The sequence below is a fragment of the Anguilla anguilla genome, chromosome 9, assembly GCF_013347855.1.
Source record: "Anguilla anguilla isolate fAngAng1 chromosome 9, fAngAng1.pri, whole genome shotgun sequence".
In the NCBI taxonomy this organism is placed as follows: Eukaryota; Metazoa; Chordata; class Actinopteri; order Anguilliformes; family Anguillidae; genus Anguilla; species Anguilla anguilla.
Genome location: NC_049209.1, coordinates 8,774,017 through 8,787,661, shown reverse-complemented (window position 1 = coordinate 8,787,661; position 13,645 = coordinate 8,774,017). Strand labels below are relative to the sequence as shown.

The following is a 13,645-nucleotide window of genomic DNA, read 5'->3' as shown; positions in this document are numbered from 1 at the left end:
AACTTATGTGCACCTTAGAACATGCAAAACTGGTATGGAATTATTATTATTATTATTATTATTATTATTATTATTATAGTTGTTGTTTTAATATTCACTAAAATCAACACTTTCAGGGTGAGGACTCCTGCCCTCTCACCTCAATAAAATGGTTAATAATTGACACCATTATCCAACATCAACTACAGACTAGGGTGAACTGTAGTGTTTATAACACACTAATGCATGAAAGTTTAGCTCAACAAATGTAATGTAGTTTCTGTGTTAGGTTTGTACATAAATCTTAGGGTTAGTATTTTTGTAAGACACTATTTAGTATGAAATATGTAGTATTATACATTTATGAGCAGGTTATAAATGTATTTTTTAAATAGAGAAATATGAACAAATATTCATCTAAAGGGGAACATATTTTTGTCCATTCTGCTAGAGATTGTCAGTGGACTCCTGGGGTCCCTGGACCCCAGTCTGGGAACTTCTGGCCCATTTCACCATGGAAGTGTATGTACACGCTCTGTAGCTTGCACAAGCGAAGCCTATGCACCTTACCCCGCCACAACAATTTACCCCCCCTCCCCCGGGCGTTCCCTCCAGACTATGGGCGTAATTTATGACGTCACTCTACTTGTCACAGAGCCACCGCGCAATAGTAACCAAGCTCAGCACGTGCCATCAGCTTTATTGGTCCGAGATTCCCCTCTCCACAGTCAGAACATGGCAGTGTCCTGAACCTATTGGTTCAACGATGTTATATGACGGCGGACCAGGCATGTGGGGCGGTACTGCGCACGCGTGTTACAGCTTTTCAGTGTTACCAGGGTTTCGTGTTTCAGATGGAGTGGATGCTTGAGTAATTTCGTGCTGGTAAGTATATGGTGCATCAGGAAATGATCTTAAACATTTTCTTCAAAATTTAGGAACGTGTAATATATATTCACGCTTGCTATAGACACGTTTGAAATCACTGCATTTTATTTAAATGATTTATTCCTGTGAGCGACGGTGTTGGGATATTAAATATTTCTGAATATATATTCAGACATAGATAACTCCAACATATATGTGTATAATAAATGCTTTTTATATTTTCGCGATAGTTAAAGATTTTATGTTCATTGGCTGTTACAGGAATTTGGAATTGTTTTTGTATTGTCTATTGTACTGCATATTATCGTATTTAGACGTTATTAAACAAAGCATACTATTTTGCGTTTAACATTGTTTTGAGTATAATTCTGGATCTTAATATACTCTTTGAGTTTTCAATTGTAAGTGGAAAATTACAGAATTAGATATTTCAAGGTCCACTCGTTTGGTGTTATTCTTTCATGACTAGAAAACCTGAATGTCATTCAATTGTTCCAACATTTAAATACGATAGCGTCACTCTCGAAAAACTTTATTCTAGGGTCAGTGTACTCTAGCCTGACCTTTGTGCAGACTAATATATAAATATTGGGATTTTATTTAAAAGTGTTGATTTTTTTATGGTAATGTTGAGATGAGTATATGTTAACAGGGGTATTATAAAACAGTATGTAATCATGGGATTTATGCACAGTATCTCTCAAGACAGAACAGTCTTGCCTGTATTATAGCAGGTTGTGAATGTGATTCTGTTTTTATTTTGACGTTATCGTACCGCCATACTGTACAATGTTTTATACTACAATTAAACAAAGAAAAAAGTAGCGAACGAAATGTAACTCATTGAATTCTGCGTCTATGCACTCATTCTCCTCCCCACCTGTTCTGTTTCTTTAGCCTTCACGAAACACAGAGATGAAGCTGGATAAACAAAGATCCAGGCACACAACGGAGAGGGAATTTGGAGGGACCTTGGGTACGAGGAGTGTGTGTGTGTGTGTGCGTGCGTGTGGGTTTGTGCATCTGTGTGTTTGTGTTTTTGAGGGTTAGATAGGGAAGGAAATTTTTAAAAATAGAATGTTTGACTGTCTTGCGTATATCCAAGTCCATGTTGTCCAATTTCAAAGAGATCAGTATTATTGACATTTTATCTATCTTTCCCACCCTTTTCTTAATTTCTCCATTTTTCTTTTCTGTTATAATGAATCTTTTCCTCTCATCCATTTTTTCCCACACTTCATCTGAACTTCTGCAGGTGCCACATGCATCCCTGTCCTGCTGCCGCTGACTGTGCTTTACCTGCTGAGTGTATGTCGCTCCCCGGGGGCAAGCCTGCTCCAGTGGCCCCCTCCCCTGCCCCCCACATCCCAGCTCTGGGACCCCGTGGCCCCCATGCTGCTGCTTGGATGGCTGGCCCTCCAGAGCTTTCTCTATATGTTACCCATGGGAAAGGTGAGAGACAATATTTTTTTAAATAACCACTTAAAAGTTGTTTGCTGCTGTAGAAAAGGTTTTCTGAAAAGCCTGCTTAAAGTCAGTTTATACTGAAGGAATTATTTGCAGATAAGTGTTGATTGGTTTCTTCCTGTTTATATAATTCAAAAATGCTCCCAGGAGACATGAAACTCTTCAACATGATGAATTGCGCTGTGCATGCTGGTTTTGGTATGAATCTGTGCTACAAATATGTTTTTTTTGTTTTTTTTTTGGTTTTTACATTGATATGCTGAGGTATGTGTACCACATAGTGTCCCTGGGTGATCATGCATACCTACAGATGTTGAGAAACTAGTCCATGCTTTAGTAACATCTCGCCTTGATTACTGTAGTGCTTTGCTTGTGGGAGCTCCTTCCAGATTCCCTTTACAGCTACGAGTAGTCCAAAATTCAGCTGCCAGAGTCCTCCAATAAGGACCATATTACCCTTTTTCCTTAAACCTCCACTGACTTCCCATGCAGTACAGAATTTACATAAAGGTCCTCACCCTCACATATAAGGCTCTCCACAGTTCTGCCCTTGACTACATTAATAAGCTATTTCACTACCACACCCTGGTCTAGCCTATAAGGTCATGCGACCTAGGGAGACCTGTTCTGCTACAACTAAAACACGTGTGACCCGCCCTTTTCCTCAATAGTTGTGGAAAGCAGTGCTCTCTTCCTTGTCTGCTTCCATATGGCCTGTGTGGTCTTAATTTGCAAAATAGAGCTCTGTGCAAGAGACTACTAATTGGTATCTATGTCTTTGTCACATGCCAGCGTGACACCCCTGGGAGGGAGATGTGGCAGTTCTGGGAAACACTGTTGGTTGCCGCATCGAAAGAGCGAGAGAGCGCACCCACACAAACAAGAACAATGAAATAAACAAACATCTTCACCCTAACCCCCACACGGGTTCCGGGCGAAAACAATAAACTAAAACAACAAACTAAAATAAGAAAGACAAAAGAAAGTAAAACAGAGTGACAACTTTTCAGTGCGCCGCTCGTAGCTGGCCCACTTCCCACCGGACCAGCTCCTTCTACTTTTCAGTGGCGGTTTACTTTCTCCGTCACGTTCAAAGAAAAACTGAAACTAAGTTAAATGAAACTCAAACCTCGTTCTCCCGGTGTATGCTCTCGGTCTCGGCCCCAAACTGTGGAGAGCAACACACCTTTAAGCACCTGGAATGATTAGTTAAAACCACCCACGTGTGCTCTCTCCACCAGCCGGTGCAGCCGAGACCAACGCGGTTCACCACCGGGTCGAATGCCTCAGCCTTATATTTTTTTTATCTGCGCCAATGTATTGACTCTACTCTACTCCATTCATCTTTCCAAAAAGTCATCATGACCAAAGGAAACTTGTCCTACCGTAGTCACACGGTGTTCACATGCTTGTAGAGCATGTCTTGATTTCACTTTATTGTAGATTGTTGCATTCATTCCTATATGGCTGTGTGTGAGGTAATTGATAATTGTTTGTTTATGAATTTGAATTGTATCATTGTATTGATTGCAATTATTTCGTTATGTCTTTTATTTTGTACGCACAATAAGCAAGGGAAAAGCATTAAACAAGTAACATTATTATTAATATGATGATGATGAGGATTATTATTATTATTTTATTATTATTACTGTTGTTACCTGTGACGTGTCCACTGGCAGGTGGCTGAGGGGATGGTGTTGCGGGATGGATCCAGACTGAAGTACCCTATCAATGGTAAGAATGAATGTCTGAACAAAATATGGTCATCTGTTTGAAAGAAACAATCTGATGAGAAGATACTTTAACTGGCATTACAGAAAAAAATCCATCACTTAGTGCTTTTACGATAAGTTCTAAATATAAACAAAGGCAATATAATTAAGGAAGCTTGAGTAATTATGAAGCTATATACAGTGAGCTCCATAATGTTTGGACAAAGACATATTTTTTCTAGATTAGAGTAGATGCTGAACTCCACAATTTTAGAGTTGTAATCAAACAATTCACTTGTGGTTAATGTGCACATTCTCAGATTTTATTAAAGGGTATTCTTATACATTTTGGCTTCACCATGTAAACAGTACAGCACTGTTCACACATTGTCCCCACATTTCAGGGCCCCATAATGTTTGGGACAAATGGCTTCACAGGTGTTTCTAATTAGTCCGATGTGTTTGGTTCCTTCTTTGGTGCATGTATGCGAGAGCTTTCCGTATCGAGTCTTGATTCTAGCTTTTTGATCAAGGGTCCAACGTGTCAAATGAGCCTCAAACCACCATGCTGCTGCCAGATATGCAGTAGATACTACAAGCATTGTTTCTCCTGATTAATTTTCCTGTTGAACTCTATGAAAAAAATATTCAGGAGAAACAATGCTTGTAGTATCTACTGCATATCTGGCAGCAGTACGGTGGTTGAGGTTAATTTGATACCTTTGACCCTTGGTGACTTAAAGCCATTTAGCCAACAAATGTGTTCCATACTGTATCAGCATAATTTACAGCTGAATCTAGTCCCACCCCGCAATTCCCATAGAGATCCATTCAAATGCAAAGAGTTTTTGTATCGCTTGACAATAAGATGTCCAGACTCTGATTATATTGATAGGTCACAGACATCAGGGAGTCATGGCATGCAAAGGATATGCAACCAAATACAAAACATGACTCTTTTATTTGACATTATGTTAATTTGTCTAAAACACTGAAATGGGGGACTACGTATAAAAAGTGCTGTAATTACTACATGGTGAAACCAAAATGTATAAGAATACCCTTTAATGAAATCTCTGAGTCTGCACTTTGACCACATGTGAATTGTTTGATTACAAACAGAGAAAATAAAATATTAAATCAGAAAAATGCAGGTGGTTTTAATGTTGTGGCTGATCGGTGTATTACTATTACATTAAAGTATATTCTACTCTAACAGTATTGCCGTAAGTGTCATGTCTTCTGTATTTCTCTTTATCTCTGTTTCTCTCACCTTCTCTAGGGTTCCACTCTTTCTGTATAAGTGCCATATTGCTGGGACTGACACTGTGGCTGGGGATGCCCCTTGGATACCTATTCGAGTTGTTGTTTCCCTTGGCAGTATGCTCAATGGGCATGTCATTCCTGCTGTCCCTCTACCTCTACCTCCGCTCATTTTGGGCACCATACCAAGCCCTTTCCTTGGGGGGAAATACAGGTGAGGAAGACCAGATTGAGAATCTGGTTTTAAGGTCAATCCCATTTCCATTCAGTCAGTTCAGGAACATTTGGGCCATTTTCAAGTCTGTATGTTACAGCAAGGCATTTCACCAGATCACTGATTCAATGAACTCTTCTTTGGATGGCCTCGCTTTCAACTGACTGTAATGGAAAATAGACGTCTGTCATGTCTGTCTTTGCACTACATACACAGTACTGCCGAGATCTCTCAGTTTATGAATCACAGAGGGGTTGTTTTAAGGTTATTACATCTGCTATATGCTACTAATTTGTTATTTTAGTAGTATTATGAAAATGATACAATAATACAAATTATAAAATAAGTGAAATGTATTAATACAATACTGTAATGGTTCATTGCAATCAACAGTTTGTTTGTGTCTATATGGTTTTATCTCTTTCAGGTAACCCCCTCTATGATTTCTTCATGGGGCGTGAACTTAACCCACGAATTGGACGTTTTGATCTCAAATACTTCTGTGAGCTTCGGCCTGGTCTGATGGGTTGGGTAAGTACAGCTGTACAGAGGAAAACACCATTGGACTGTATAGAATATTTTTTATAAAAGTCTAAAATGCCTCGCAGAAGTACATAAACTCACTCCGTCCACCAATCATGTAGCCCCCCCTTTGAAAAAATAAAGAAAAAATAACAGCCTGTTAAAATTCTGGGTTTGCCACTGATTGGAAGGAAAACCAGGATACCCAGGGGTTTGGGAATCCCGTGTTAGGAGATTTGGCAGGACACTGCCCCCTACTGACTGACCAAAATACTGTTCTGTTACCATATCCTGTATTGTCTGAAAAGGCGTGTTTTCTGTTCATAACACTTATATTGATTTAATGTTATTTGGGTTTTGTATAAAAAGCTTACACATAAATATTTAAAGATTCTGATCCTTTACTCGTCCGCCTTTCAGGTTGTGATTAATCTGGCGATGTTGATGAAGGAGGTCGAGTTACGAGAATCCCCCTCCTTCGCCATGCTATTGGTCAACGTCTTCCAGCTGCTTTATGTGATGGATGCATTATGGAACGAGGTGAGCTGGAACAGAATGGGGACGGGGGGGGGGGGGGGGGGGTGACCACGAACATGTTAAGTATGTGTTTGTTACATCATGTCGGATGTATTTTGAGAATGTTTAAAGTGATGGATTGAAAGTCAAAAACCGAGTGGGCTGAGAGGTGTATTTGAAAGAAAGTCATTAAAAACTCATTTTAAACAGTAAGGAAGTGTGCATGCTTGAAATTTACATTATTGCCAGGAATTCATTTTCAAGTGCTTATTGACTTTTGGAGCAACTGTTGTGAATCAATAAATATGAAAGTACAGTTGTGAAAATGCACAAGATTGCACACTAGCTTTCCATCTTGTTGTATTGCAGGAGGCTGTGCTGACCACCATGGACATCGTGCACGACGGCTTTGGGTTCATGCTCGTGTTCGGGGACATGGCCTGGGTTCCATTCACCTACAGCCTGCAGGCCATCTTCCTGGTCATACACCCGCAATCACTGAGTGCCATCGGAGGCATCGCTATCATCGCACTTAATGGTAAAATAAGAGGCAGACTAACAGTACAATCAGTTATGATCAGTATTTTTATTCCAACTGGGTTCTGGTCCGTGTATCCAGCATTTGATTGTTGCCTGTAGTTTTAACCCTTTCCCACTCCACTCTCTAGGTATGGGGTATTATATCTTCCGTAGGTCAAATTCCCAAAAGAACCAGTTTCGACGGGACCCCACTCATCCCAGTGTAGCAGGTCAGTGGTCTACACTTATTTTGCACCTGGTTATTCCTTAAGTTTTTATCACTCATTACTTTTAGTTCAGTTTTGTCCATTATTGGTCTTCCACCACCCTTATACATCCTACGCTTGTTTTATTTGTCCCCCCACCACTTCATTTCAGGTGCATTGTTAAAGCTAACAGCCATTGCACAAGTTCTGACATATTCTAAGAATGCACAATAATACACATATACAACCTATACAGTAAGAACCAATATTGTTCATAAAAGAGAACAGATGGGCAGAGATATTGCTCAATCACTCATAATGACATTTAATATTTAATCCCCTTGATGTAGTTTCACTAAACACAACTTTTACTACAATCTCCCTCCCTCTTTTAGGCCTGGAAACCATTGCCACAGCAACAGGGAAACGCCTCTTAGTGTCTGGCTGGTGGGGACTCGTCCGTCACCCTAATTACCTTGGGGACCTGCTCATGGCCACTGCTTGGTCCCTACCCTGCGGTAAGTGAAGAAAAGGAAAACCAATGTACAAGAAAGAGAAAGAGTATTTGCTCCCTTACTGATTTCTCTATTACTGCATATTTGTCACACTGAATGGTTTCAGATCTTTAGACAAAATGTAATATTGTCTGATTTTGCTGATATATTTCAACAACGTTTCTCTCCTGGAATTTCCTTTGATCCTTTGATCGTGGCATAGTGTGCTTGTAGAAGTGCTTGTGGTGACTACTTCAAGTTCAATATGAGTGAGGTTTAGATTCAACAGGGCTGGCTGCAATCAAGCCTGACTGCGTTCAATCAGCTGTATATAATTATCAATTATATTTGGTTAATTGGTTGATTGAGTAACTAAGGGAGCAATTCCTTCTCAAATGGGAGATATGGGTGTTTGATAACTTTTCCTTTGTCTAAATATTACATTTAGTTTAAAGATCTGAAACACTTCAGTGTGACAAATATGCAATAATAGAGGAAATCAGGAAATCTTTTTCACAACACCGTAGTTTACATCCACAAATAAGACTCTAATCATATATTTGGGCAATCCCTTGGACCTGGCTTGCTTGCTTGTATAATATGGGTGTGTAACGCTTAAGTTCTTGTACACGGTGTTGTTTTGTGTGAGCAAGTTGTTGACCCTCTTCCTTTTTTTTTTTGCAGGCGTGTCCCACCTTCTGCCCTATTTCTATATTATCTATTTCACCGTCCTGCTGATTCACCGGGAGGCTCGGGACGAGAAGCAGTGCAGGCGCAAATACGGGCTGGCCTGGGACACCTACTGCCGGAGGGTGCCCTACAGGATCATCCCCTATATCTACTGAGCCAGAAAGGGGCCGATGCTTGGCTCACAAACTCCTCATCCACGTGGACAGGCAGCATTTTTGTACATGTGTTGAGCCTGACTGGACTGAATCATAGCGCAGGGATTCACTTTGTGCTGTTGCTTGGATTATTCATTAGCTCCCGCAAATCATGATTTTAAGGCAAAGGTTGAGAAATGAAAAGTTGTCAAAGGTTCGCAGAAGGGTTGTATTATAAAGGACGAGTGCTTTACTTGAATTATTGCAGCGTACCGATGGGCATTAATGCACACCAACAGGTGACCGCAACTTCAGTGACTGTGCTAGCCAACATCCCTCTCATGTTCTAGGCTGGTAAAAACCTCCAACCAAGCAATACCCTGTTCCAATATATATGGCATTCTCAAAACTTATTTTGCATCGACTGAACTGAACCAGTGCAAACTATGACTCACTGACCATTATTGCTCTGTGCCTTTCCTCAGATTAAAAAATATCTTGAACTGAATGAGTCAAAAGGATCAATTTAGTACAATTAATGCCAGTTCTGGGGATGAAAAGTAGCCTTGGACAGTATAAACAAAATGCTTTAGGACTTTTTGTATAAATATACACACTTTCATGTTTTTAGATATACCCCAGCCTTTAAAGCACCAAGGGCCTCGTTTGTAATTCTTAAATAGTGGCTTATGCAGAAAACCATGACTATGTAGTTACTTATAAAATCCCACTTTGATGTGGACATGATTCTATCCCTACATAAAGTATACACTAGACGTAAGTTAATTACCTGCTGGTTCTGTGCAGGAACTGCGCATTTCAGGGTGGTACAATGAATCCCTAAAGTGGGCTGTGCGCGCATTTTAAGAGTAACATTTAATAGATAATCAATTTCAACCATGAAGCCTGCAAAAAATAATGATAAATCCCAGGTGTTTTATCCAAGATATTTTATTGCGTGCTGCATGAGAAAATTATTATTCAATCGTGGCAGCACTCACATTATTGGAGTTCAAATTGAAGTTCAATTGAGTTTTATCACGGATACGTAAGACACAGACAAATTTAACAAACTATCCTACGCAACTTTTTTTCCCAATTTGTTTCTGTAAAGCAAGCGTAAGCACAACTTGGGAAATGGTATTAATATTACATTTAATTTTAAATCCAAGAACGTTTTTAGAAGTGAGCCCCCAGGACTATGAAGAATGCATGGTAGATACATACATTTGGTCATGTTGCCTTGACATCATTTGAAAACAATGCACTGATTGTCATTTTCCTGTGGATATTTGCCAGGAGATCTTTTGCTACCTGGTCACTGTTTGAATTTTAATGTATTGTCTTTTTGGACACGTGTAAATTACATTTTTTATGTTAAAACATTGATCTGAGATATGGAAATACATGCATACTCAAAATGTTTAAATCTAAAGGGGACTTTGACTTGAGCAAGAACGTACATGAAATAAAATGGCCAATTTAAATGCAATGCTTTTTTTTTAATAGACTCACACACTTTCTTTTACAGATTCAGTGTTCTACAGCCTTGTAAAGAAACAACCTGTGCTTAACAACAATGCTCAGTCCATCTCTTCAATCAATTTCCCTTCCCCTCTTCCTCTCCCTTTCTTCCAGCTTTCCTCTACTACTTTCTTCTCTTCATCTAAACACTTCCTCTCCTTCTCCATCTTCATGTGCTCCGTCCATACATGCCCAGCTAACAGTCTCACTGCTGGACCATTGTCTTTTACCCAAGACTGCAAGAACTCACATTTCTTCCCCGCCAAAAAATATTTCCGCCTCAATTCTCTTCCTTCACCCTCCTTGGGCAGGGCCACCCGGGCCTGGCTTAAAACCGCCTGAAGTTGGGACAGGGCCGCCAGTGTGTATCCCACTGTATCCTGCTTACTCTTCCCAGACAGAATGTGGGCTACTGCTTCTACAGCTCTGGCCTGGGCACCTAGGTCTCCCGGGGTAAAACACCCGCTCTCCATCGCCGATCTGGTGCTCATTTCAATGGCTTCCTGCAAGGAGCTGAAAACCCTGTTGGAGCTCAGAGACTCTGACATAATCAGCACCACCTGACAGAACTCCTGTATCAGGTCCGGTTCTGAGAGGTCCCCATTGAAGAGGGAAAGGGAAGCGGCGTAGCCGTACAGCACGTTCACCAGGCTGTATCGCACCAATGGGGAGACCTGTGGCGAGAGGGTGTTGAGGGGCGGGATCTTTTTATTCACCTGAGGTACCAAACAGCTTGGACTTTTGCGCTTGCTCCCTGTCCTTGGTGAGTTCGTCCTCTTCTGGTGTCCCTGCTGTGTCTGTAATGTATCTTTTTCACATGGTCCTGTTCCCTTTCCCTCTCCCGCTGTGCTCCCATCTTCCTCATTCCCATGTACCACAATGCTTTCATTTCCGTTCCCTCCCAATTTCCCCTTCTCACCTTTACCATGTGCATGCCCCACTTCTTCTTCTACTTCTCTTACCCTTTTCTTGTCCCTCTCTCTTGAAACTCCCTTTTTTCCTTTCTCCTTACCCTCAGTTTTCACTACCTCTCCTGACCTGCTCAAACCCTCTCCCTCTTCACTGTCTCCCTCCAACAGCTCTACCAGTGCACCTTCTCCTCCCTCGTGCCTCTCCCACCAGGGGCTCCACAGGGGCACCAGCCCTCCTATTGCTCCTCCCTTTACAAGCCCTTCAAACCTCTCCTTGTCCTGCTGTGGCAAAAGTCCCCACAGCTGCTCTTCTGACAGACTTTCAATATCAAGCCCTGAAAATCGCTGTGCTAAGTCCTGTTCCTCCTCTTCCTCCAGCTCTTCATTGTCTCTGTGACTTGCTACAGTCTCATCTATCTGCCCCCTCTCTTCCTCCGTCCCTCCGATCTCCTTGAGTTTTGTTAATATGTCTTGTATCTCCCTTGTGTCTCCTTCTCCAGATGACTGGATCTCTGCCAATCTAGAAAGCAGAACCAAAATTTCTCCATTTTCCAAAGCCCCATCCTCTTCCCCCTCCTCCTCTTTCTGTTGAAACACCTCTGTTGTCCCTCCTTTTCTCTCCCCCTCCTTGCTGAGCCTCACCAGAATTTCCTGCATCCTCCTTTTCCCTTCCTCCTCTGTTTCCCCCATCCCCCTCAGCTCCTGAATCACAGACTCCTTGTAGAACTCTTCAGAGCAAATGGAATGGGCTGAACTACGATAGCAAGCCAAGTCACAATATGGCACATTGCATCGTGGGCAGGTGTAGGAAGGACGTTTGGATAAGCACAATCCACATACACTGCCTTTTCTCAAACCCATGTCGCTCTCTTTGCTCTTCTCTCTCATTCCAGCTGGGGTTAGGAGTTCTCCAGAGTCTGCATCTCCTCTCCCAGGCAGTTTAATCCCATCTACAGACAGCGTTTCAATATCGTCATTTTCTTCATTGTGACAGTGCTGTTCATCTCTTGGTCTAATGTCAGTCAAGAGTGTCCTCACACATGCCGGGATTTTCTGTCTCAGTATTGGGTTCATGATGCACTGATTGTTTCCCAAGGCGATTCAGCCAAATGATTGCAGCAATGCAAATGCAACTGGGGCAGTGCGTCTCAACAGTGCTTCCTTTATCAGAGGAACAGAAGTGAGAAAATATGTTAGTGGTGAGCCCTCATATCTAAATAAATTGGGATAAATACACAACAAAATGAAAAGGATGGCTGTATGTAATTGTAACATATGTACTACTTTTAAAACACAAATTCTAAATTAATAACATGGCTATCAAATAGGTCTAGCTTCATTACACACACACAATAGTGGTTTCACACACGACAAATACCAGTCAATAACAAATGGCTTCGTCTAAATGTTACATTTTAGCCATATGAAATACGTTTGCAAGTAAACGACAAGCTAAATCTACAGTTATGAGCACGCGTAGCATTAGCTAAATGTGCGTTAGCAAACACACGATTTGTGCTAGCTTACCTTGTTTGCCTCATCAGTGATTAAATTGCTGTCATTAACTTGTCAACTGAATTGCATGTAGACATGCTTCGTGCCGGCTAAAAACCTAAACCAAATTTAGTTGAGGTTTGCATGCCTTGCACGGTAACAACGTGAAATTGTTACGTGAACATACGCATTGTAAACCATACACAGTTGTCAAAAATACATTTTCCCATAAATGCAATACTTTTATCCATGTAATCAAATTAGAGCGCAATTATCGATGCTACTGCACTCGTGTTTCGGTGGCTGTCGCTGGAAAATGACGTAATTGGAACGTTGACGAGTCGACAACCGCATTCAGCCAAAAAAAAAAAATGTAAAAAATAACCCACGACGTGCACGTCAAATAATACAGCCTGTCAGTTTGTATCCAAATATTGGCTCTTTATGATACATGTCAGAGAGAAAAAACGCACGCATTTTTCTACATAAATGTGTTAGTTTAAAATAATGTACAACGATAGTTGTTCAACTTAAGACATTGAGAGGTTGGTAGAGAATGTCAGCAGGAATTGCAGGCATTTTTTTCTATCCTCCATTTACAGTAGGTTTTTGGACCTAATGTTGTGGTGAAGGATAAGATCCTACACGTCAAATTGGTGTTGGCAGTACTAGAATATGTCCACGTGTTTGATGCACAAGATATGCATAAAATTGGGAGAGCAGAGTAGAGGATATTCCTGTGAACACCAGTGTCTATGTGTAAAGAGATATGCAAGTTCAGCTTCTTGTCACCAGAAACGGCAAAAAGAATAGTTCAGTTGAAAACGTTCCATATTAACCCAGAGCCTGAAAATTCTATGCACCTAAAATGAATTTTATTTGTGCCCCATGAGTGTGGCATTACATTCAAAGAAATAATACATTAGAAAATATGGTCACTGAAATGTGTTTTTGTCACTCAAGACATTTGTTTTATGTCAAAAATGTAAATGCTTAAACTTTTTTTCAGCCAGGTCTCAGGAGGACATAACTACTGAGTGAGTTGTTTTCAGCTTAATGTCCTTATCTCAGGATTTATGAGGAAATCGAGGATATTTCAGACGTATGTC

The 13,645-nt window shown here is 40.9% G+C and overlaps 2 protein-coding genes across 2 annotated transcripts; one reads left to right on the top strand and one right to left on the bottom strand.

Annotated features, from left to right (window-relative positions):
- The first annotated feature begins 728 nt into the window (after positions 1 to 728).
- tm7sf2 (transmembrane 7 superfamily member 2) lies at positions 729 to 10,094 on the top strand. Its single transcript, XM_035433020.1, has 11 exons — positions 729 to 864; positions 1,765 to 1,843; positions 2,123 to 2,319; positions 4,017 to 4,071; positions 5,332 to 5,526; positions 5,954 to 6,057; positions 6,469 to 6,588; positions 6,934 to 7,102; positions 7,233 to 7,313; positions 7,685 to 7,807; positions 8,468 to 10,094. Exons 2-11 carry the CDS (start codon positions 1,783 to 1,785, stop codon positions 8,626 to 8,628), a joined length of 1,266 nt encoding a protein of 421 aa, XP_035288911.1. The 5' UTR covers positions 729 to 864; positions 1,765 to 1,782; the 3' UTR covers positions 8,629 to 10,094.
- On the bottom strand, positions 9,543 to 12,893 carry znhit2 (zinc finger, HIT-type containing 2). The gene is made up of 2 exons (XM_035433019.1): positions 12,570 to 12,893; positions 9,543 to 12,203 (listed from the first exon to the last, which is right to left on the bottom strand). The coding sequence occupies exon 2, from the start codon at positions 12,114 to 12,116 to the stop codon at positions 10,191 to 10,193; it is 1,926 nt and encodes a 641-aa protein (XP_035288910.1). The 5' UTR covers positions 12,117 to 12,203; positions 12,570 to 12,893; the 3' UTR covers positions 9,543 to 10,190.
- Between the last annotated feature and the right edge of the window lie 752 nt (positions 12,894 to 13,645).